The sequence below is a fragment of the Acanthochromis polyacanthus genome, chromosome 21, assembly GCF_021347895.1.
Source record: "Acanthochromis polyacanthus isolate Apoly-LR-REF ecotype Palm Island chromosome 21, KAUST_Apoly_ChrSc, whole genome shotgun sequence".
NCBI lineage: Eukaryota > Metazoa > Chordata > Actinopteri > Pomacentridae > Acanthochromis > Acanthochromis polyacanthus.
The window spans coordinates 17,054,527-17,081,702 of record NC_067133.1 but is presented as its reverse complement, the minus strand read 5'-3'; the positions used below and the strand labels follow the sequence as shown (position 1 = coordinate 17,081,702).

General features: G+C 40.6%; 1 protein-coding gene across 1 annotated transcript; it reads right to left on the bottom strand.

The window, feature by feature from the left end:
• Positions 1-14,348: 14,348 nt before the first annotated feature.
• galr2b (galanin receptor 2b) lies at positions 14,349-25,730 on the bottom strand. The gene is made up of 3 exons (XM_022200321.2): positions 25,461-25,730; positions 21,650-22,032; positions 14,349-16,856 (listed from the first exon to the last, which is right to left on the bottom strand). The coding sequence occupies exons 2-3, from the start codon at positions 22,021-22,023 to the stop codon at positions 16,094-16,096; spliced, it is 1,137 nt and encodes a 378-aa protein (XP_022056013.1). The 5' UTR covers positions 22,024-22,032; positions 25,461-25,730; the 3' UTR covers positions 14,349-16,093.
• Positions 25,731-27,176: the final 1,446 nt, after the last annotated feature.

Below are 27,176 nucleotides of genomic sequence, written 5' to 3'. Positions count from 1 at the left end.
AACCGATAGAAAACGCCGAAACGCAAATGTCATTTCACTGATGAAATGCGAAAAAAGTACCCCTGTTTTCGTCCGGGTCGTGTCAAATGGGAGGCAGAATGTACAGTCTGCAAAGCTGGGACTTATGTCTCTGTAGCTAATAAGAGAAGGAAAAAGAAGGGAAAAAAAGGACTGTTGACTTGAGGCATTATTTCTATATTTTTTTCATTTGCCATTAGACACATTATTTTGAAGAATGGGCTAACTGAACATTGAAGAATAGGCGACCTCTCTTTTTTCTTTTTGTTTAATATTTTGAGGCATTATTTCAATTTTTACATAATTGATAATTGGGAGGTTATTTTGAAGAATGGTACTCTACCTCACTTTTCCTAACTAAGGTGTAAGTGTCAGACTTAAGAGAGATGATTATTTCTTATTTTGTTAAACATCTGAATACATGTGTTCCTACACAACTTGAGTCAATAACTATTAAAGACTAGAGCATGCCATATTTGTATGTGACTGATTATATTGTTTAGGAGAATTGCTTTAATTTAATAAATATACTATTTATAAAGCAACTGTTTGTGAGTGTTTTGGGCTATTTTTTGTATATCCAGGTAAAGTGTTATTTTCTGGGGAATTCAGAATATCTCTTTAACTGAGTTTGAAGCACAGAAAGCCCCCCGACCCATGGAAAACCCCTAAAAATGGGGGGGGGGGGGGGGGGGGGGGACTGAAAATTTTTCGCGTGAGCTGGAAGTGTCCTCTTTTCAGAGAAATAGAATATGGTCACCCTACCAATCACACACTTATTGTGGTGTGGCCCCCTCGAGTGGATGTGGCTATAAACAACGGCATAGAGTGTTTATGCCAGCGGTAGTGTCTACGGATACGGGTCCATATCCGGGTACGGCACTTTCCATTTGCCAGACAGATACGGACCCGTACGCGAGTCTCGCGAGTCAAGAAGCTGCAAACCACTGCAAACTGTTGAAAGGTAAGCAAAGGTTAAGGTTAGGGTTAGTGTTCGGGTCAGGTTTAGGGTCCGTACCTGTCGTACCGATGCTACGGGTCCGTACAGCTCACGTCTACCGGGAGTCACGTGACCAGATCTCGCGTATCTGATTGGCAAATGGCAAGTGCCGTATCCGTAGTCCACAGGCTACGGGTACGGGTCCGTACCTCTAGCAACAACCTATGCCAGCGGCCGGCCCTGGGTCAGCTGCTGCCTGGACACATCCACGATCACGCCACTGGTGGGACACAATTGCACTGGATTTCAGCTGAAGGCTGCTGTTCTGTCCAAACTGTCATGAGACATTTTTATTGTGACATACCCTCCACTGTTGTTAGCTTTTGATTCAATAACATTTTTTGAGATGAGGAAATCACTATTGCATGTCTCTACTTAAATGCCCTAGTTTTATGATATTATCACTACAGCATGAACTTTTTACATTTTCCATAAATTTCAACCAAAAGTTGAAGAACTATTTGTGAGCAGTGTATGTAGACACGTAATGTAAGCACACTTCAATAATATATCTGCTGCAGTAGTGCAGTTTATCTACCTAGCTTGGTGTAACAGTAAAAAAACAACAACATATGGTACTGATATGTTTCTGACTAAAATCTACTTGAAAAGCACAACCGATTATCCGTCAAAATGTGCGTAACAAAAGTGTGCACTGAACTGAATAAAGTCTCTGTAGATTACAGACAAAATTTGCATCTCTCATCACAAATTTCTGTTTATTCACCCGAAGTGCATGAGTAAAATACAAAACAGGTGAAGTTAAATAACTAAAAAAGTAAAGGAATTTACAAAAAAAGATTTATTTTCTAGAAAAGGCAGTAGTGGACAATGCAGTTTATTTCGGGGACAGTCGCTCCAGCACCGACACCATGCGTCCCATCAGTCCAACCAAGGTTTTCATCCGTCCTGTGGATGTTCTGGAGCATGGCAGAGGTCAGGTCTTGGCCTCTTCTGATCTGTTCCAAGAACCGTTCCTCTGACCTCTCCAGATACTGCAGCAGATCCACAGCAGCTTCCTGCTTCCCTTTTCCTGCATAAAAGCACCCAAAAAATACTAGTTGTCAGCAATTATTTTCGGTTTTCATAAACACAGTTAACTTAAAGTAAATGTTATATTTTGTGATTTTAGGATGGGCCAAAGGATAACAGACTGATCATGTTGATGTCTGCATAGTCTAAACAGATCTTACTTGATTTAGTGTGTTGAGAGGAGGACGGCGTGGAGGAGCTGCAGGATGAGACCAGCGAGCTGCAGACCAGTGCTCCTGGTAACTGGACCTCATCATCCAAGGCTGACAAATCAGAGCATAATAACCTAGAAGTAAACAAAAAGCTGCAATTATGAAAAGGTTCACATTTCAGGAATGATCTTTTTACAAAAACATCACGAACAATGTGAAATTTCTCAAGAAAAAAGTTCAATTTCAAAAGCATTCAGCCTCATTTTATCATTTCCACATTACAACTTCCAGATCACAGTTTATCTAGAAAGAGACAAAACTGTTAGTCGCAGATATCTGGAACTGAACATTGTAGTATTTTACTTTTAAAACAACAAAAATGAGACACAAAATGCCAAAAGAACAATGAACAATGTAGAAAAGAATATGCTTTATGATCAAAACAACTTGTCATGCTCTAGAAATTCTTTTAAATTCATAGTTTTACTAATGAACAATCTGCAGGGAATGTCTTCTCTGGCACCAGCTCAATGTTCTGTTTTATTCCTAAGACTAATGCAAACGTTTCCTGACTGAATATTTTCTTCTCCCAGGTGAGTGCACCATATTTTCATCTGTTCATGGCCAACCTCACGCTGCCTCCTGGAACCCGTCAGTGAAAACCCAGATCCAGTCTTGAAGCAGAAAAATACCCATGTATCATATGTCCTCCTACTATATGTATACAGAATAATATAGCACAGGATATTATAAAAATACAGAATATTCATCATGTTTAACAGAATATAACAGCAGAACTAATCAGTGCATAAAACACGCCAAAATAAATCTAACATTATGAAGAGTAAAAAGTCAGATTATCTGTGAAGCCTCCTAAAGGCAACAAATTGTCTGGTTTGTGCTTTGAGGATCTTCCACTGGTGGTGCTGAACTGGTCATTTACTTCAGTAAAACCAGCAGAAACACATGAGAAACACGCAGATACAATCAACAGTCACACTTCTGGCTATTAGGGATGTCAGATACTGGCTTTCCCCCCCCAATAACAGATATGCTGTTATTGTCCAACTCTCAATTTCTGATTCCGATATCAACAGATACCGATATATGGGGGCTATTTAACAAATTGCTTGTTTTATAGCCTGATTTCAATCCTTTGGACCCATGTAGATACAGATTTTCTTGGGCGTGACTACAGTTACCGTACTATTGACCCACTCGGTCGGTCAAACTAAAAAACGAACAAACAAAAAAACAACCGTCCATCCATTCTCTATACACCGCTTTATCCTCACTAAGGTCGCGGGGGGTGCTGGAGCCTATCCCAGCTGACTCGGACGAAGGCAGGGGACACCCTGGACAGGTCGCCAGTCTGTCACAGGGCTACATATACAGACAAACAATCGCACTCGCATTCACACCTACGGACAATTTTAGAGTAACCAATTAACCTCAGCATATTTTTGGACTGTGGGAGGAAGCCGGAGTACCCAGAGAAAACCCTCGCATGCACAGAGAGAACATGCAAACTCCATGCAGAAAGATCCCGGGCTCAGGCACATGCAATCACTAATTTGATCATTTCATATTGTACATCTGGAGACATTATTTTGTTAAAATCAGTCTTTACTTTGATACGAAAGAGTCATATTTTTGTAAATGATTGCTGACTCAGACTCTCAAGATTCAGTGGAAATATTTGGAATAATGTCTCAGAAGATAAGACAACATAAGCCTTTAGTAATCCAAGATATACAAAAGTACTGATTATAAGAGTAACATTATTGCACTGATTCTTTCATAAATGGAAATGGTTATAATAATAATAATAATAATAATAATAATAATAATGCATCAAATTTATATAGCGCTTTTTTGGTCACTCAAAGACGCTTTACAAGATGGACAGGGGACAAAAAAAAAAACTTAAGCAAAAGCCAGACATAAGTATGAAGATTACACAAGTCATCTATATTGCACAGATTTTATTTAAACAGAAAAATACCTGTGGAGAAACTGTCGTCTCAGCATATGTGCACAGAATAATATTGCAAAGGATAATATTTCAAAAGTACAGAACATTCATCATATTTTACAGAATAAATCAGCAGGACGAATCACAGCATAAAACACACAAAAAATGTTGTTTGTCTCCTCTGAAAATGATCCTTGGAATATTTAGAAGCAGCATCACCTGAAAATAATTCAAATTCAGCTCATTTTAGGAATCTTCAAAAACCTGAAAACTCCGAAATCAGACATGAAGTCTTCAGATCTGATACACACATATGCAGAAATATTTTTTTAAAAATTATTTTTAGTTTATTTTTATTTTTTTGAGAGGTTGAAAAGGAAAGGAAAGGAGAGGAAAGGGGGAATAGAAAGAATAAAAGATGGAAGGAAAGGGAAGAAATAGAGAGGATGAGGGTGACAGAGGTTGAAGAGGTGAGGAGAAAGGAGGCAGAAGGGGTGAGGAGATGGAGGAAGGGGGAGGCTCAAGGGCAACAGCACCCGAGCCAACTCCAGAAGCTCTTTTTCTTATTCCTGCCCGGTGGATGGTGGACCCACCGGGCGGCGACACCGTGTTACTTTTTCAGGCTGTGCCCGACCAAGCCCCACGGGGCCCAAAGACTCGGCCACCAGGTGCTCTGTGACGAGCTCCCCTCCAGACCAGGCTCCAGGGAGAGGACCCGGTTTCCCTAGTCTGGACGAGGTAGCGCCTTTCGTCTTTGTCATCAGGGTTTTCACAATCGCTCTTTGTCTGGTCCCTCACCTAGAACCAATTTGCCTTGGGAGACCCTACCAGGGGCTATTGCCCCGGACAACATAGCTCCCAGGATCACAGGGACACTCAAACCCCTCCACCGCGATAAGGTGGCGATTCTTTAGAGGGGACACACACACACACACACAGACACAGACACACACACACACATACGACAGGACACACGACAGGAAAGAAAAGAAAAGAAAAGAAAAGAAAAGAAAAGAAAAGAAAAGAAAAGAAAAGAAAAGAAAAGGACCTGGGCCGGGTCTGGTGGATGGATGAGCTGCAGCAGGGAGCCCAAGGCAAAAGGTGGCTACAGCAAGGCTGATGGCTTGGCTGTTAGACAGGCCCAGTTCAAATCCACCAAGTATCACCATTCAAGTTGCAAATCCACTGCTACTGCTCAGTGGAGGAAGCATGGAATGTTCAGTGGCATAACTGAAATAACTGAAATAACTGAACATTCCATGCTAATGTAAATTTGTATTTTTAAAAAATAATAATAATTTAAGTATACTTCCAAATCAAATTGAAAGTGATTTTTCCGAAATATGAACTAAATGAACCCAACCTGTGATGAAGTCTCTTTTCAGTCATCGTCGACTCCTCGACAGCAAGTGAAGCAGCAAGTGAAGCACTTTGTCACCCTCGAGAAGAATCTTCGAATCCTTCTGAAGCGTTTCTTTTTTGGTTTTGCTTCCGTGATGTCTGAGGGATCTTCTTGCATCTTCTGGTCTTCTTCCGTGATATTTTCTGCGGGTTCTATATCTGTGACAGTCACTTCTGGAGGTGGTCTGTCTGTACAGATGTTCTTCATTGTCATGAACCGGTGGCCAAGAGCTGTGCTGGGTGTGATCCTTTTATTTGGATCCATGTCCAGCATCTGCTCGAGTAGACTTAGGAAGGCCTTGGTGTCTTCTTCCAGTGTGGGGTCCATGTACTCTTTGTAAGGGTGCAGCATGTCGTCGATGCAGCTGAATTCCTCAAAATAGGAAGGACACCGGGTGACTTTGTCGCGTCTTTCCTGTTCATATTCATCTTGTGTTTTCATCCTCCATGCCTGACCAGAGGATTCATGACACTCTGTGAAAAAGCGTCTCGCTTTTTCTCCGGTCTTCAAAAGATGCTCTTTGGGCAGCCCCTGCACACGAACTATTATCCTGAGTTGTTCATATTCCGACTCGGTTGGATACAACGGTCGACCGAGGAACAATAGCGCCAGGACAGCACCGACAGCCCACATGTCTATAGCTTCTGTGAGAGGGAGGCCCAGGATGGCCTCAGGAGCCCTGAATCCAGAGACCTGAATGGTTTCAAATTCTGCCAGTTTAGATGCCTCACCAGCACAGCCAAAATCAATCAGCTTAACTTTCGAGGATGGCAAAGCATTAACAAACACTATGTTGTCTGGCTTAATGTCAGCATGAAGCAGACCAATGTTTTTTAGTCCTTCAAGAGCCACCAACAGCTGCTGAGCAATGGGTCTTATCTCAGCCACATTTAGTGGCTTCCATTCCCGCGATATCATGAAGTCAATGAGGTGTGAACCCAGCATTTCAAAGACCAGACAAAACTGACCCTGGTATTTGAAATGCTCAATAAACTTCACCAAGTTGTGCTGGTCGGGATCAACTTGTTGAAGTTTTTTCAAGCCCTCAAGCTCCTGTTCGATATCTTCTTTGTAAACATATTCGCGGTACACTTTTATTGCAACGACCTCTTCGGTTTCCACGTTGAAACACTTGGCCACTACCCCATAGCCTCCCTCTCCCAGGTACTTTTCAACGTAATACGAGTTTTTGCTGCTGACAATAAGAGTTCCAGGTTTCAACCAAGAAACCATGATGATACAATAATATAGCCTTATATGCCGCACGTGAAATTTGCCGTGAATACTGTCCCACAGTCCTAGAACAGTGTTCTGTTCTTTAAAAGCTGTCAGAGCTACATTAGTAGACATAAGCTCTGACGTCACCAATGACATCACAGGCGTGATTCCACGTGCCTCACGTGCGTGAGTCACGTGAGCCACGTTATCACGTGACTCCCGTGACGTCAGTGTCACTGTTCCCTCTTTGCTGCGCGTGTGCGGAATTGCGCACTGCTGACACGGTCTCAGAAAATCTGTGCTGTGCACAAAAAAAAATCCAACCAAAATTGCTCATAAACATACAATAATTCATTCTGTACTATTTTTCAATGTAAGCCAGTGAGTGACCGGTGACTGGCTGCTCCTGCCAATCATGCGATTCACATCTGTATTTACCATAGACTGTATATAATGGTATTTACGCAGCTAATAAAGTCATAGACAGGCGTCCTTCTGTGCGTAATGAATCAATACGGGACGCAGATTTATCAGTTTTTTTCATGAATGTTCCCTACATGTCTGTGACACACTCATCAGAACAGTATAATGAGCAAAATAAAACACAGGAAATATTAACGGCAGCCACTTTAAACTTTGTAGGACCTATGTAGCGAGGACCCGATGGGAGGGAAAGTGGATATACCTCAGATGTTTCTGTCGGTCCGGTCCTGCCCGGTCCTGCCCGGTCCTGTCAGGTCTATGGTCCTGTTTCTGGTTGCCTGGTTCCAGACGCTGCTGCACGCGAAACTCCACCACGTCCACAGAAACGAAAACGTTTGCAAATGTACAGATGTGAGTGGGAAGACTGGAGCCCCTGACAGTGGGTACAGGGTGTAGTGATATGCATAAAAATATATAGGAACTATGTGAACACAGTGCGACCCGGACCTGTATTAATGTAACACATGACTGTGTGTCAATCTATATAGTCCCCACTGAGACGTTAGTAAACACTGGTTAACATACCCTAACGCGTCCTCTGTTTGCCTTCCTCATACCACCCATAATACTACATGGTGGCAGCGATAAGGGGAAACCTATGAAAAGTGACGATAGATGAACAAGATTGTCCGAGGATAATTACTGTCGCCACTCAAGTAGGTGCAAACCGGAGCAGTGCTAACAGCGCTAAAGCTAACTGACGGCAACCGGCACAGAGTGAAGAGAAACCGAAGACGTAATGGCATCACATCTTCCAACGATGAACTGGTCCCACCCGGATCTGAGTGAGGCTATTTCACTGTTTAAACAAAAAATGTCTCTTTACTTGGAAGATGAAGAAATAGTTGATGCAGCTAAACAAGCAAGGAAAATATGCCGTGGCATTGGAGATGAAGGACTGAAAAGGCTCAATGCGAGCGGTCTCAGCGAGGATGAGAAGAAGGTGCCTGGCAAACTATGGGATTACTTCGAGGGTCAGCTAAAATTAAACGTGAACTTTAGAATCCATAGACTACACTTGATGCAATATCGACAAAAACCAGATGAGAGCATTGATGACTTTGTGACTAGAGCCAGAACATTAGCACAAAAATGTCAGTTTACTGATGCAGAGCTTTATGAACGTCTAATCGAGCTCATTATTGCAAGCACACCCCATGATGCTTTGAGAAATGATCTGTACAGCAAACCTCAAGGCTATTCCTTGGCTGAGGTACTTGCTGAAGGACGAAGATATGAAGCCCTGTCAGCAGGCAATGAACAGCTACACAAACTTGGCATGTCACACAGTGAGAAAATTCATGTTGTGGATAGAGGGCGCGCGTGCCAAAACTGTGGCACCAATCACAAACCACGACAATGCCCTGCATATAATGATGAATGCTCTGCTTGTGGTACTAAAGGTCACTGGGCGAAATGCTGTAAAAAGACCAGACGACAGAGACAGCACTTCAGTCGAGGCCGGAGAAGTAAGTCTCGCCTACCACAAAACAAACAGCACAGACAGACCTCCAAAAATGACTACAAACGACAGAGGGAGTCCCATGTTGATGCCATCGACAGCAGTGACACTGTGGAGGAATACACATACCAAAAACAGTTCCATTCCATCACCATCAGTGAAAAGTGCATGCACAGCATAGACAGCACGCCACCCAGAGAGGAGGTGTACACAATCTTGAATGTGAAACCACCTGGCCTACCAGACCATAGACACACACTACGTATCAAGGTTGATACAGGCGCATCAGGTAACGCACTCCCACTACGCACTTTCAAATAGATGTATGGTGAAAATGCATGTACCCAGAAAAGACTAAAAAGAAACTACAAAAGAATATCTGCATACAGTGGGCACCAAATCACCTGCATGGGCACAATTGACATCCCATGTCAGTATGAGGACTCTAAGTGGATAAAAGCCAAATTCTACGTTGTGGATGTGCCAGGTCCAGCCATAGTTGGGCTTCCCACAAGTGAACTATTAAACCTTGTAACTGTCAATGTGGATACAATAACTGAGAAAGGGAAAGCCAGTGAGGAAAAAGTACAAGAAAAGAAAGCAAAGACCCCCAAAAGCATATCAACAAGTGCAGACCTTAAGAAAGCATATCCAGACCAGTTTGATAAAATTGGGAATTTCAGCGGAACGGCTAAACTCATACTGAAAGAAGATGCTGAACCATTCATTGATCCACCACGGAAATGCAGCATCCACATCAAAGACAAGTTACAGAGGGAACTGAATACACTAGTCGAACAAGGTGTGATACGAAAGGTAGAAGAGCACACGGACTGGTGCTCCAGTCTTGCATACAGCACGAAAAAAGATGGATCCCTGCGCGTATGCTTAGACCCTCAAAAGCTAAATGCCAGCCTTAAGAGATGCCCACACAAGATTCCAACAGTGGAAGAACTGAATCCGATGTTTGCAAATGCAAAAATGTTCAGCAAACTTGACGCAAAAGCAGGCTATTGGTCAATACACCTTGATGAAGACTCACAACTGCTAACAACATTTCGAACTCCATTCGGCCGATACTGCTGGAAACGTCTGCCATTTGGACTAAGTGTCTCAAGACCTCTTCCAGGCTAAGATGGATCAGATCCTTGAGGGGCTCAGAGGTGTTGTCAGCATAGCCGATGACATAGCAGTCTTTGGAGAAAACGAGGAAGAGCACGACAGAAATCTGATCAATCTGATGGAACGAGCAGCTGAAGCAGGTGTTGGGTTCAACAGTGACAAATGCACAATAAAACAGAGAAGCATCTCATTCTTTGGCAATCTGTACACAGACAAAGGCATTAGACCGGACCCAGCCAAGATCAGGGACATACAAAGAATGCCAACACCCCAAAACAAAGACGATCTACACAGATTCATGGGAATGCTAACCTACCTATCACCCTACATACCAAAGTTTGCAGACAAAGCACACACATTGAGGGGGTTGCTAAAAAGTGACGTACCATGGACATGGGACACTGACCATCAAAAATGCTTTGAGGATCTGAAGTCAACAATTACAGAAGATGACTGCCTGAAATACTATGACCCAAACACACCCTTAACCCTTGAGGTAGATGCATCACAGAAAGGACTGGGCACAGCCTTGGTGCAGAACAACAGACCCATTGCTTTTGGCTCTAAAACACTAACTGAATGTCAATCCAGATATAGCAACATAGAGCGAGAAATGCTTGCCATTGTGTATGGAATGCAGCGATACCACACCTACCTGTATGGGAAGTCATTCCTTGTGATAACAGATCACAAACCACTTGTCACCATATGCGCAAAACCACTGCATGCTGCACCACCACGGCTCCAGCGAATGCTGATAAAGACACAAGGATACAACTATGAAGTCATGTACAGGCCGGGAACCCAAATGATCCTGGCAGATACTCTCAGTCGGTTACCAAACCCTGAAAACCATGGCGACATTGAGCTAGATGAGCGCATCGACGGAGTGGCCATAGAGATCAAGGATCCAGAGTTGCATACTGTAGCAATAATAAACTTCTCCTCTGAAAAACAGGATGCTCTCCGAACAGAAACTGCCAAAGACCTCAAACTCAATGCACTGAAAGAGCTGATCCACCAAGGATGGCCAGACAGCATCAAAGAACTGCCAAAAGGCCTGCGTGCTTATTGGTCTTTTAGAGATGAACTGGCAATGGAAGCAGGAGTCATATTCAAAGGCAGACAGGTGCTCATTCCAGACTCCATGACTGAAGATATACTAAAACAGCTTCATGTTGGTCATCAGGGCATAGAGAAAACTCGCCGCCTTGCAAGAGAGAGTGTTTATTGGACACACATAAATGATGACATTGAGCGAGTGTGCAGATCTTGCAGTGTGTGTGTGGAGCATCAGGATGCAAACCCAAAAGAACCTCTAAACCCACACAACGTACCATCTAAACCCTGGCAGTCACTAGCTTCTGATCTGTTTGAGATTAATGGACGACAGTTCCTATTGACTGTGGACAGATATTCCAAATTCCCAGTTTTGGATGAACTGCCCATGCCTGTCTCTAGCCATGCAGTCACACAGAAGATGCAAATGTACATGTCTCTATTTGGATGCCCTGAGGAGATACTGACAGACAACGGACCACAATACACAGGGCAAACATTCCAAAACTTCATAACAAAATGGGGAATCAAACATATCACAAGCTCACCCCATTACCCAAAAAGCAACGGATTCATCGAGAGGCATGTGAGACACATAAAATCAATTGTCAAGAAAACCCTGAAAACAGGTGGTGATCTACAGGTAGCTTTACTGCAGGTCAGAGCAACTCCCATTGACAGCAAACTACCATCACCTGCCGAACTGATGTTTGGTAGACCAGTAATAACCTTGTTGCCGAGTCGAGGAGACCCAGGTAAAGAGGAACACCGACTCCACCTACAACAGAGAACTGCAGACATGAAAGAACACCATGATCGCAGTAGTCGCAGAGAATTATCCCCACTCTGTCCCGGACAGCATGTGACAGTGTTAAACAAAGACAGAGGGACATGGCATCCAGCAATTGTCATGCAAAAGTGCAATGAGCCAAGGAGCTACATTGTACAAACACCAAATGGCAACAAAATCAGACGTTGCAGGAGCCATCTGCGTGAACTGTACAACCCACATATGGAGAAAAGCACAAAAAAGATTCGCTTTGCCGAGCCACAAGTTCAAGAGGAAACTCACAGGAGTGACAGTGAACCAACAGGAACATCCTCTACAAAACCCTGTGAAACTCACACCAACACAGAGGTAGCCAAGAGTCCGGAACCAGTGCGCACAAGATATGGAAGGGCTATAACCAAACCAGCTCACTACAAAGACTATGTTTAGAGTCAGAACAACATACAGTTCAAAGTTGTGGCATCCATGGAGGACTCTGTTCATTAGGTTATATATTTTATTTTTTATATGCACAAAGCGAGCACTACTAGAAAAAAAGTGTTATCTTCATAACTATTACGTTTCTACCACATGGTGATGTTATGTTATTAAAGAAACCAAGTCATGTAGTGCATGTTAAAGCTTTGCACAACAGGTTTGCAGAACTTCTTATTATGTCATCATTCGAAGTGAGGGGCACTCCAGCTAAACAGGTGGGATGTAGTGATATGCATAAAAATATATAGGAACTATGTGAACACAGTGCGACCCGGACCTGTATTAATGTAACACATGACTGTGTGTCAATCTATATAGTCCCCACTGAGACGTTAGTAAACACTGGTTAACATACCCTAACGCGTCCTCTGTTTGCCTTCCTCATACCACCCATAATAATACACAGGGCAAACTGTGTTTTCTGTTTCTGCTCATGGACTGGACTTAAGGCAGCATCAGGGGCCTGTTTCACGAAGCAGGTTCAGGAAACTCTGAGTTTAATCCTCAACTCTGAGTTGATCTACTCTGAGATAGAAAACTCTCTCACTCACTCGGAGTTAAGCGCGTGGACCACAACTCTGAAAAGACAGCATCAATGGAGCCCTGATTCGACGAGTCACCATGGCAACCTTGAAGTATATATATAATGAAACTTGATATATATATAATGAAACTTGATATATATATATATGTATATATATATATATATATATATATATATACAATTGTGTCCCACCAGTGGCGTGATCATGGATGTGTCCAGGCAGCAGCTGACCTCTGCCTCGTAATTAGCCTTAAGACCAGCTATAAAGATAAACATAGATATTATCATTATCATCAACATATGGTGCATGTGTTTAACCTTTAAGCTATGTAGGGATGCAAATGTAGTCAAAGCTAAGTAGCTAAGCTAATGCTAACACGTTCAGTGTTCAGAATCAAAACATCTCTAAAAAATTACCTGTTTTCTCAAACGTAGTCGCCGTTCCCTGTGACAACCATGAAGACAGATAGATAATCACAGAAGAGCTCATCTGAAGAGCAAATGTCCAATAAGGTTCCTGTTTTTGTTTGCCATGTCCTTCCAGGGCTCAGTAGGAAAAAGTCTGAATATATGGAATGAAACTTTGAATAGATGGAATGAAAATCTGAACATTCTATATTCCGACTTTCATTCCATATATTCCGACTTTCATTCAATATATATCGACTTTCATTATATATATATCGACTTTCAATATATATATATCGACTTTCATTATATATATATCAACTTTCATTATATATATATATATTGACTTTCATTATATATATATCAACTTTCATTATATATATATCGACTTTCATTATATATATAATTTCCTAAACGGCATGCCATATATATATATATATATATATATATATATATATAGATATAGATATAGATATAGATATATATATATATATTTATCTTATGACATTTTTGTGACATTTTGGACGACAAAGTAAATTATGACATTCTTTGTGTTGTTTAGTATGCCGTCATAAATCTCACATAATCTTCATAGTATATTACTATACTATGTCGTCCAAAATGTATGTCATCCGAAGTTTGAAAAAAAAGTCAAACTATACTATATCTTTCAAAACGTCACAAAAGTGTCACAGCATAGTGTGTGGTCCAAAATGGCACAACAATGCCATAGTTTGGCATGTTGTCAAAAATTTGACAACAACAGTCACAGTATAGTACGTCGCCCAAAATATCAAAGATGCATCAAAGTATAGTCATCCAAAATGTCAAACAAATGTCAGAGTTTAGTGCGTCGTCCAAACTTTGAAAAAAACAAAACTATTATATGTTGTCCAAAAAATTTTCGTCCAAAGTTGAGCAAAAACATCATAGTTTAGCATGTCATCCAAAATTGGGGGGAAAAAAACAACTTGATAGTAAAGTATGTCTTCCAAAATGTCATAATTTAGTGTCTGGTCTAAAATGTCATAAAAATGTCACAGTATAGTGTGTCGTTAAAAATCTTACTTCTTCATAGTATTGTATCGTGTCCAACACATCACGAAAACTTTACAGTATAGTATATGATCCAATTTAGATAGATAGATAGATAGATAGATAGATAGATAGATAGATAGATAGATAGATAGATAGATAGATGTCCAGTATGGCAGAAAATAGTTTATTTGGTCATTTAAATGCCTGTTACATTGTGTTGTAAAACATTCTTATGCACATCATTTTAAATATATGTATTCTTAAAATCTACATGATGTTCAAACTCTACATGGTGAAACATAACAGAGATATGTAAGTATTTACCACTGATGGGGTTGGGCAGAATATGCACAGTAATACACAATAAACACATTGGAGGAAAATTGCACAAGGGGAAATGTTCTGTTTGAAAACTACGAATCCTCCGTGACGTCATTTCTCGAGACGAAAATTGCATCTTACACAACCTGAACAGAACACAACAGATAGGCTTTCTACAGCTCTGAGGTAGGACACAACCTTACAGTGATGCAGAGAGATACCGAGGATTCACTCTCATCCTGGAGAAACACTCTGTAGAGTATGTAAATGCATTATACTCATATCATTGCATTTTTTTAAACACATATATTTAAATACACAAAATACGTACACTATAATACTCTGCAATACATAAGTGCACTCGTTGATAAACATATTAATTTAAATAGATCATACTGTAACATGCCATGAATACAATCATTACAAAATACAAGTAAAGCAAAAATAGTGTGTCCAGAGTTTAACAGGACTTATTTAGGGAAATCATTTTTCTCCAGTTATCTGATTATTTAAGTTTGTACAACAGGGTGTATTGCAGTCCAAACTTCGAGATCTTCAGTGCTGGGATAAAACTGAAATCTGTATGAATGTCTGTTTTGCACATTTTTCTCAAAGTGTTACATCACTTAACACATTTATTTATACAAATAATATCTTGACAAGACAGAACAGCATCTGCATGCAAGATAGAAAACAATCAGACCAAGGTAATGCCCTGCGCCACTCACAAAAGCTGCAACCTTAATAACTGACTGGCAGATTTAAAACTAAGATCACAGTTGCGGTTGGGTTAATGTAAGGAAAATACCACAAGAAAGATACCTGAACATCAAACCTGCATGTAAGCATGGTGTTGGAGATGCTGTGGTTGGGTGATGGGTCGTCTGTTGATAAGTCGCACAGGGTGGGCTTCACATCGGCGGAGGAGAAGCACTGTTTTGAAGAGGAATCCTTGTGATGTATGTTCCTGAACTGTACAGTGATCAAAAACCAACAGCCAGAGCAGTTTGATGTCGAACAAAACGGCAGGTGGTGCTGAATTACATGGATTTATCTCTACAGCTGGCAACCTTTGAACATCTTTGGAGCCATTTAAGAAAAAAGGAAAACAAACTGTAACATTATGGGAGACATTCCTTGCTGCCCTTTAAAGTGTCAGAATACTGCGAATTCTCAAACACAAACACTTCAGCTTGAATAAAAGTGCAAGCCATGGTTAAGGCAAATAGTGGAAACAAACGAACCTTTCTAACTTTCTCATAAACTGTTTAGAACATTTGTTATGATAAACTGGAGAAGCCTCTTGGTTGAGAGATGAAACATCTTCAAAAACCTTAAAGAGAAGTCCAGCTGCTTTTCACTGAAGTTTCAAAGATTGCACTGGACAACTAACAACCTACAGACATGATGAAAGAAATACATTTTAGTTGTGGACTTTATATGCTCCAGTCATATATATCTTCGAATCATTGGTGTCCTTCCTGTTTGCCACAAAAATGTTCAATCACGATAACAAGTTTCTAAATATTAGCTGAAATGTCTTTCACATAAGGCCATCTGTACTGAGACTGTCAGCCAGACTGGATCACTTGTCAAGTCTGCTGCTGAAACGGCAAATTCAGGGTCACCGTCGCTTCTCTCGGCTCCACGGTCGGCCTGTTAGTCATTTCACATTCGTTCTGCCGCATGTTCTCTTCGTTCATCTGTGAAACTTCCGTCGAACCTGCTTCAAACCCGGGCACAGTGTTGGCTACGTGAACCACGTGAACCTTATTTCTCCCTTTTTTGCTGAGGATGCAGCTGAACACCTTCTTGAAACCTTTGCGGAAGTGCTTGGACACCAGAGCGTAGACGATGGGGTTGACGCAGGAGTTGGCGTAGGCCATGCAGTGGGAGAGCAGCCTGAAGGCATAGGTGGTCTGATTGAAAGGGAAGTCTCCATACAGGTAGCACAGTATCACAACATGGTACGGCAGCCAGCATATGCAGAAGAGCACGGTGACGATGATGATCATTTTGGTAACTTTGCGTTTGGCCCTTTTGGATTCTGACATGCCGTCTAACGGATCAACAGCCGTCCACAGGTACTTGATGGTTCGAGTGTAGGAGAGACTCACGATGAGCACGGGGATGACGTAGCCGACCAGGAAGGTGCACGTGTCCAGCACCTTCCGGTTCTGTTCCTCCCAGCCGGGGATGCACACAGTGCTGTTGTTGAAATCTATCAGGTCGTAGTAGCTGAGATAAGGACCTGCAAAGACCAGGGAAAGACCCCAGATAATCACCATGGCAACCACTGCATTGCAAGGAGTTCGTAGCTCTCTGGAGCGCAGCGGGTAGCGAATGGCCAGATACCTGAAAAGAGAAAAACTAATGAGCATACTCGCTTGTAATCAAGACCAAGACAGCATAAATGAAGATAATTAGCTGGCATGCTGAGGTAGTGTGAGACAATATGATTACATTATAATTCATCTGCTAATTCTTCACTGAAACTAAATTAAACCGCCATATCATAGTCAAAACTTCAGAAAATTCTTAACTAATGACTGCCGTTGTTTACTCCATGCTGCTGCAATATTCTTTCTTGTAGGCTCATGAAGGAAAAAAGAAGAAAAATAAAAATCTATAGTGGAGCAAAGTGGATAGTTTAATAGAATGTAAAGATAGCTCCATAATACGTATCTGTCCACAGGGTGACCCAATTATTCAAAATGCATCACCCTATTGGTACACACACCTTAAAAAACAAGTCTTTAGGACACAATTATGGTCCCTTTGGGTGTTACACTATGATAAATTACACTGTAAGATCATTTATTTTGATACATTCATGTGTAATTTTACCATGGAGTTCATTTTAATTATATGATTTACTGTTAGATCATTTAATTTGCAGAAATACTGTACTTTTTTTTATAAGCCTGTATCATATTTTGTATGCAGTTTGTGACAAAACCAGTAAATGGATCCATACAGTTCCTGGGTAAATGTTTTGTGGCTTCACTTAAAAGCTCAAGAAACTGAAATTAGACATCTGCTGTCCCACCATTGATGAATGTTATAGATTTGAGATGTTTAAAAAGAAAAATCTTTGTCGCCTAATTGGTTCCTTTTTCTCTTAAATTAGACTTTTGCAAATGACCCCTTGACCACTCAACAAGATTACTCTCATTCATGTTAGCAGTCCTGCAGAGACACTGTGATGAATCTGAACTGAGAAAAAAAACAGGCATTTTCAAAATTAAGGTAATTGACACAAAACATCACCAATGTTTATATTTAGAGATTATCTTGTAAAAAACTTTTGGTCATTTCAGCAATGGTTCAATCATATGAGAGGAGATCACAGGAACCCTGACTCTCCACTAATGATGCTGCCACCTCTATGCTCATTATAGGCTTACACTGAAGGGTCTCTGCTGCTGGATAATGATTCACACTATAAGCTGTTTGTTGGTGTCACTGAGTGAAAATCACCCTAGAAAAATATGTAAAACTGCCTACATTATTCACAGAGAGGTGTTTTAGGATTTTCACTAGGGTCTGATTTTCGGTGAATCGCACTGTAAACTCACATAAATAGGAGAGAACATGAGCATGCTTGGTGCTATGACTTTTTTTCCTGAACAGGTAGGCGATAGAAGCACAAATCCCACCTGATGCTACCATGAAAGAAAGAAAAAAAAAAACCTTGATGTTTCCATGGCACCTCTCTGTCAATGTTCTGACATCACACTGATCCTCGCATATTATTTCTGAAGTTACTGCCTCACCATCTTCTGGTTTGCTCACCATCGTCAACATGCTGCTATATATGTTCTCTAAGGGGATGGGGGTATTAGAGGTTTTGTAGCCTTTATTGCCCAAGGCAGGGATTCTGGATAAAGCAGCAAATCCATGTCCTCACTCTCCCCATTTGTAGGATCCTTCAACCAGCTCTTGAGAAACACAGAAAACAGCTCTTCTGTTCTTCAAAGCCTCATAGAAATGGAACCAGAGACACTCAGATTTACCACGAATTGCAAAAAGCAGCCACTTTAAGTTTGAACCTACTTGTTGGGAGTCGAAGTGGTTTGGACCACTGTGAGTGCTCAGAAATCGTTCTCCAGCTGAAGATGAAAGATTTATGAAAGAGTCTGTTGACAAGTTCATTGTTGCTATCAAAAATGACGTTTTACTGCATCTGAGAGCAATTAAACTGCAGAGAGACAGATTATGGAAATATCTAATGAAAGTAACACTGATTCAGTTTCTGTGATATTGAGCCTTGACTCAGCTTTAAAGTGTGTTTCACAATGTACTGACTCAACACAGATGCTGATTCAGAATTTTTCTTGCCAAAAAAACTGTTTAGTCATTTGTAGACTGCATGCATGAAGAACTCCATAGTACCTTTACCATGCATATTTATTTTCAAACTGCAGTCGTTGATTAAAGCCAATAAGACTGAATGTTTTCGTGTCATTCTGGATATTTCTCTCCCATAAAAATCACACTGGCGGTTGGTATCACACTGATCCTTTCAAAAGCTTTGTGTAACTGTCTGTGTGCTTCTCAGGCTGAACTGTGATTTAATCCCAGCTGGCAATTCCTGGTATAAAGTGTAACTCTAAGCTGCCTTTTTAAACGTATCACACAGGGACTGAGGAAGAAAACAGCAGAAATTCATTAACCCCCTGAACTCACATGTTCTTGCTCTTTTCTAGACTGAGAAGGAAATGACTATTGAATCCTCTATAGAGTAAACATAGCCGGTGTGAACAGAGGATGTCTGCTGCAGAGGGCAGCTGCTCACCGACTATCCATATTGACTGAGCTGATAATGCTGCCCAACAACTATAACCACAGCTTAGAGCTTACTCTGCCAGGGATATAATAGTCAGCCAGGGATATTGTATGATTGTCTCATAAGATATTCAATTAGAGTTTCAGCCTCTCTGTGAGGTGGGCCGGTAACTAATTCTATTAATCTGTTTCTCTGGGGTCTGACTGTCCTTCATGTTTTCCTCTTTAGATGTAATTCAAATGCACCTTTATTGTGTCGCTTGACAACAAATGAAATAAAGCTAGAGCAAAACAATTCAGAGTGAGATAATAAAACCCTCCTTTATGCTTCTGTTGAGGAATTTTTGAGGCCTACTCTTGAAAGAAAGAATCAGAAAACGATTCATGCACATTTGATCAGCCTGAAAATCCCATCTCATTTAAATTCTAATTCATTCTCTGTCACGAACATGACATTTTTAATAAAACATATGGTTTTTAAATGCAACTGAGTCTCACTTGACTTTATCTCTTTGGTAAACAACAGAAATCAGTTTATAAGCTTAAACATGTCTGTAAATGTGCCACATAGACTGCAGGATTATCACAAATTTGATTAAAAAATAGCTTCATATTGTGTGTCATGTGTGCATTATTGTGAGATTCTGTTTGTACCAGAAGCTGATTAAAAGCATCAGTATTAAATGCTCTTTTTTTTATGTAACGGAAACTGAATTTGATGCCACAATGACTTCATTATGTGTTAATGGTGAGCAACAGGAATTCATGACACATGAAACAATTTCTAACACCCGCTGCACTGCATTTAACAGCATGCTGTGATGTGACGAAACAGCAGTAAAACCGTTTTCCCTCGGTGCAAGCAAAGCTCTCTCAAAATTAACCGCTGAAATTAGTATTTGTGCCTCTACATTACTAGTTTTTCGCCGTCAATACGCTCTTTTTATTTCCCTCTTTTACAGATTCATACCACTGAGCATCGCAATTCATTTCCTGAGATAATGAATTTATGCCCTTGAAGTGCTCAGTTTTTTTTTTTTGTTCTCGTTTCTAGACAGCACAATGCTGCACCAGAGCATTCAAAAAGAATTTTTAATGAGCAGATTGACACTGAAACATTTTTGCTATGTTAAATAGATGTTGTAGATGGTGTCATGTATGAATATATCTTATTCTATAAGTCACCAAGGTGAGTTTGAAATAAGTCATGAGCATAATAAGACACATGGAGCAGTGGCCTAGACTACATAATCAATCATTAAGAATAAATGTGATACATTTAAGGGCACAATTAGTTACTTGTGTGCATGAAATAAGAAGGACTGATTTAATCTGAGGCAAGGAATCGCTAGAACAGGTGTGTGTGTGCACGAGTGGATTACTCATTTGAGTGGGTGATTTCTCGTTTGACACCACACATTACTGCTACAAAGAAAAAGAAAATTATCAAAAGGTTTTGCTCCTGCTTGCTGATAGTCATCACACCCTGTACATTCCTGACAGCCAATGTAACAAACATAAGAGATACAAGATGATGAGTAACAGCATGTTAAATATTAACAGTTATGATAATCAATTATTCACTTACGTCAAGCAGACGTGACCTGATTCCAGCTTCTCAAAAGAGAGAATTTGCCACTTTTCATCATTTGTTATTATTATCTTTTAAATATTTATAGAGAAAGAGTGGGTTTTGGGTTATTGCTTCAACATAACATGATGCCAGTTTATTGTGAGCGTGTTATTCTGTGACATTGTAATGAAATGAACAATTAAAGGTGGAGTATGCAATTTTTTTCCCAATGCACTTTCTTCTTAGAAAACTTGACAAACCATGATAACGTTACTAAGAGACAAAACAATATATCTGACACTTTCTACGCTCAAAATGTGAATTATGAGCCCAATAAACCACTGTATCTATTGTGGAAAATGTAGTAGGATCCCTTTATATAGTCTATTGGGTTTTCCCATACGGCATTTGCACCATCAATTGATAGAAAAGGCACAAATTGGTGCACAAAGATGAATGTAGGAACTAAAATGTTTAAAAATGATTCACACGATGATGCACATTCATGCTTTTGCATGGGACAGGAGTGAACAAAAAAAGGGCAGTGGAAGCAAGAAAGATGGTAAACATGGCAAATGCTAGCTATCTACATATGCTTATTAACCAAATAGCAACAATCAACAATATTTCTCCACTGAATTGGTTGTTTACAAAAATAATTGACTGCTTAAAATATGAGGTAAAGAATTTTATTGGAAATGGGCCTCTAATAACCATCTCGCCTGTAAATGTCACACACTGGGACTGCTTAATTGTCATTCGGGATTTACAAGCAGTGATTAACTACCTGTCGACGGACACGGCGGCCAGGGTGAAGCTGCTGGCATACATGGTGAGGTTGATGAAGAAGTGGACCACTTTGCACATGAAGGAGCCGAACACCCATCCCTCCAGGGAGTAGATGGTGGCTTGGAACGGGACGCAGAAGATGATGAAGAAGAAGTCGGCCACGCTCAGGTTGAGTATGAACAGATTGGTGGTGTTGTATCCGAGCTGTCCGCTCCGCAGCAGCACGGCCAGAACCAGGCTGTTGCCGATGGTGCCGAGCAGAAATATAAGGGAGAAGACCACCGATACGATCACGCTGGTGGGGTTCAGCTGGTAGCTTTCAGATACGTTGGCTTGCCCTCCCAACTTGCCGAAATCCTCAAAATCAGACATCTTGGAAATCTGGAATGGGAGAAGAAAGGTGATAGACAAGTCAAGGAAGTGCTGATCACCATTTTGGTGCTTTTGGATGTTTTCTAATCACTTCTGTGCACATGTAGGCAAGTATCTGTCCTATTCTTATCTTTTTCGAGACAGGCATGCACTATTGTTCAAAGGTTTTGGGTCATCCAGACAATTCCATGTTTTCCATGAAAACTCACACTTTTATTCATGTGCTAACAGAATTGCATGAGGGTTTTCTAATCATCAATTAGCCTTTCAGCACCATTAGCTAACACAATGTAGCATTAGAAAACAGGAGTGACGGTTGCTGGAAATGTTCCTCTGTACCCCTATGTAGATATTCAATTAAAAATCAGTCATTTCCCGCTAGAAAAGTCATTTACCACTTTAATGATGTCTAGACTGTATTTCTGATTTATTTAATGTTATCTTTACTGAAAAAAACATGCTTTTCTTTCAAAAATAAGGACATTTCTAAGTGATCCCAGTGTATGCACTGGTGGTCACTGTTAGCATAAAAACGCAGAAACTCACTCAGATGTGGTTTCAAATTCCAATCAGTCACCAAGCCTCCGTGAGCCAGATGTTTTTTGTTTTTTTTTTATCTGAACTATTACCAGTTGAGTCACACATACCAACAAGACAAGGATGTGTGTATTTAATTGGCTGGTCTTGTTTTGTCACATGTGTACTGGGAATATCGTGTTACTGGGGGTGTTTAATTTGCAAGAGATGTTGCAGCGCTGCTTAAGCTGCAACTGAAATGAAAATGTGCTGTCTTAAATATACACCTTTTTTATTACATGACTGCATTGTTTTTATGAAAAGCAGTCCAGTCAGCTTATTATAAAGAGAAAGAAGGTGAAAATGTAATGGCTACAAACTAGAAGATTTCTCAGAAGAGCGAACTCTGCCACTAGAGTAGCCAATTCAGCGCCTCTTATTCTCTAATTCAAGCGATTGCATTTAAAACACACAGCTCTCCTCTGGTTAAACTCGCTTGCAGAAAATGGAAAGAGCAAAGACTTGGGAACCTTTGCTTTCAGCCAAATGACGTCAGAGGCGATCATTTGTCCATGATGAGCTGAGGTGTGCAAAGGTTTCTGCCTGTCAGTCTCGGAGCTGTAATAAAGCCTAATCCGAGCTCCTGGCGTGCTGCAGTTTCATAAAGTGATGTTTGCAGTGACGCCAGTGTGCACTCACTGGCTTTTTTTTTCTGTGAAATTTTCAGGTTGTGAGTGACACAAAATTGAGGCCTTAAAGTGAAGAGGAGCTGTCAATGGTACTTTGCAGACACACACAAGGCCGTGTAATGTCTCCCAGCCTTTTATTTATTCACATCTGTCTTTCAGAGGCTTGAATTCTAGGTAAAATGTTGAATTACATGTGTGCTTGGTTATTTTTCCCACTGTGATTTTACAATACTGCAAGTGTGTTCTTTGTTAAGAATTGGGTGGTAGTATTGAACACTAGAGGGGCTTTAATTGACAAAGCGGCTGCACAGACAACGCGTGGGCTTTCTCAAAACAGAACACGTCAAATTTGTGTTTTTCCGAAATATGGTGATATCTGGACCCTAAAAGTCCACATTTGTAGATTCGCAGCACATTTCCCTTGATGCTTTCTGGAACATCATTTGTCCTTGGAGCCATCAATAACTTTGGAGGTAATGATGAGCAGCTGGCAGCAGATGCAGTGTATCAGTTTCAAGTGCATATAAAGCAGCTTTTCGTGCTGATTTCTGAAAAGAAAAAGGACGTTTTTCTACAGAGAACACTTCAAAGCCACACTTTCTCATTGATCATGAGAGAGTGGCATTTGTTACCGAATGAAAAATTGCCTATACTGAATAAAAGGTTTTATCTCCTTCAAACAGTGGGTCGCCTATAGAAATGCCAATTTTGTTGTTTTGTCGTAGGCTTTTTGTGAGAAAACAGGCCAATCAGGTTGAGTGAAGTCATCTAACACAAAAGTATTCATCCAAAGCTGTTACCATCTGGATAACCAGCAGAGAATTTGTCTTGTGTTTGTCATTTGTAGTCATGAAAGCGATGAAAGAACAGAAACAACCCACACTTTCGATAATATCACTACAAAGCTACAAACATCACAGCTTAAATAAGGGCAGGAACCAAAATGATTTTTTAATGGAATCACCCAAAGCAAGAAAGCAGCTGAATTAAACTGAGGGATGCCAAAATGAAAGTTGCTAATTATCCTGCCTAAATGGACAGCAAGATATGAAAGATATGCCGCATGATTAATGCTTCATGTCTGTGGCAGCACAGGTGTGAAATCTGCTTGCAAAATTCATGGAGCTGAGCTGACACTGCTGCATTGAGAAGCTAATTTTTGTTTTGGCAGTCTGTCTAGAAATTACGAAGAAATCAATCCGAATTTTTTTTAAGTGAGCAAAGCAACATCACAGAGAATGAAAATACTGTAAATGTAGATGATGAATACTGATATTTGGCATTATTTTAAGTCATCCTGGGGCTTTTGCTGCTTCAATTCATCAAGTCTCAGCAAAAAAAAAAGGCTTACAATTAATTATTCAACATTATTAAACTTTCAACATCCTTTGAGTATAAGGTGAAGAATCAGAGTCAGAATTGTGACTGAAAGCGAAATTAAAATAATCACAGTCAATGGCAGGTAAATGACACTTCAAGTGAAGAGAATAGAAGTAGACATATATTCTTATTAACCTTACACAGAGGCAGGGATTTGATATCAGCAGGCTGTTGCTGCAGAGGAATTTTCTTCACAGCTTTGTCTCCATGCCGGACTTTATGGTGTGGCTGATTCACTTTTCACTTCCACTATAGGAAAGACAGCCTGGAATTGTATTACATTTTCTGCTGCACGGCTAAAGCTCCAATCAGCACAGAACATGTTAAAGTCCCACTGGGATCAGAGCAAGCAGTGATATAGACAGATGGGGGCTTTGTGATGTGGTAACAGGGCATGCGGGACCTGACAGGTTGTAAAATTTACTGACTTCGGCTGATCTCTGTTTGATGGGTGTGAAGATATAATTAGATTTTTTATTTTTAAATAGTGAAAAAAATCTGAACCAGCAAGGAAGAAAGGAGTGTGATGAGGATGTAGCACAACCTAAAACCAGACTCTGTGGGGGAACATCTTCATTTGAGGCTTCAGCATGAGCCTGAAAACAACAAGGTGCCATAGTTTGCATTTTTGTCAATAAACAACAGAGCTAAAATAAGGTGCATAGCATCAGATCCCCCTTTGCCTTCTATCAGGGGAAGCGCAACAGCCAAACTTTAAATGTCAAGGAAGAAACATTTCTGCATCTTCTCATCTAGTGATTAAAAAAAGATCATACATCTGAACAGCCAATGCTATTTTTCTTGTGCACAAACAGGATTAGCATGCAGATCATGCAGAGTGATAAACCCTACCAGGCAGATGATGGGTGGACAGTATCCAAAAGCTTCAGCGCTCCTTCTCGGATCAGGAACGACACTCCCAGCGGACCTGCTCTGCTAAGATGCTCATACTCTTCACAGTGACGTCTCTGTTCATCCAGTGTTCATCGCTATCTGCACTATGTTGCTGATATCTTACGTGTTCTCCACTCTCTCTCTCTCTCTCTCTCCTCACCATCCACCCCCACCACTCTCTGGTGAGGACTCCTCCTCCACATTCTCTTTAATGTTCACACTTCACTGCAGAGAAGGGGATTGCAGAGCGAAAGTATGGAAGGAGGCTGCGGCGCCAGGCAATGTATTCACAGTCACTGTCTAATCAGGAGGTGCACTGATAAATGTCCAGTGAGCAACACTCACCTCTTTCCCATCAGCCTGTGCATTTGCATTAACCTTTAACATGACTTGTTGTGCAGGGAGTGAAAGCATCGTCTTCTTTCACTTGAGCCAGTCAATTCACTGGGGACTTGGTGGAAAAATAATAGATCTATTGTCCGCCGCTTACTGTTGGAGCTTTAATTAGTGGGTAATGCCAGTCCAGCAGAAAGCTTTCAAAACTACAGCAGAGAAGTGCGAGAGACATCCAATATTGCTGATTGCCTCTTTAGAAACCTCCATGTCCCAGAGGGGGAAAAAAAAACAAACTCTGAAAATAACTTCTTTCTTCAAACAATTGTTATCCACTTTTTGCAAGGCAATTTCTATTCACTGAGCACCTTGCTTTGTAATTCTGAACATAATTCGAAGTCAATAATAACCTGATTGCTCAAAATACAAGAAACACCTGACATATTTTTATGTAGTTTCATATTTACCTGTAAGATTTCAAAATCACACAGTGGTTTGGGGAGCATATCTTAGGCTTGAAGCACTGTTTAAGGGCCATCTTTCATGCCATTCCTACTTATAAATACATTAGGAAAGTTTAAAAGGGAGAAAGATGATATATATCACGTACAAAAAACAGGTTTTTAAGTGTGAGACAATTGTGGAATCAGATATGCTGCAAAACCCAATTTACTTAGTTTTCTCTGTTTCTGATTCATCTTTTCTAGAGCTTGTCTTTGTTCTGTTGTTGCATCTATTGTTTGATGCATTGCTTCATTGTATGGATTCTCAGTCCATATGTGGCTGTGAATTGAGTGCTCCCACTCAATTCACGCGTCAAATTGAATCCTGCCTCTGTGCATATTTTTATACTGCAGGGAGAACTGCTGCCACAATCCAGCTGCTAATGGGGATCCAAGCAAATACGTTTCAGTTGAATCCAGTTCAAGTCAGGTGTAAAATTAAATGGTCTGAGAATCACTAAAGAGCCAAGCTGGCTTCTTGAATAAACAACAATGACTCACGCTACAGAAAACAGGCAGACATGTCCAGTGTCACTGATTGCTCACTGTGAGCTATGATTCATAAAATCATCTGCTAAACAAAAGGCTCCCATGTGACAAACTGAAACTGTGATATGACAGTATTAAACAATGGGCTTATTTGTTGTTTCCCAACAGTACAACATATGTTTTGATCTTTATTTGTCTGACTCTTGACACATTTGTTTTGCATTTTAATCAGCGCGCTTCCTCTTGTTCATTTCATCAAAGCACAGCATCACCGACTGGGTCTGCACTTCTGTATGTCCACTTCTATTATGGCGATGCATAACAACACGGAGAATTAACTTTCATCTGC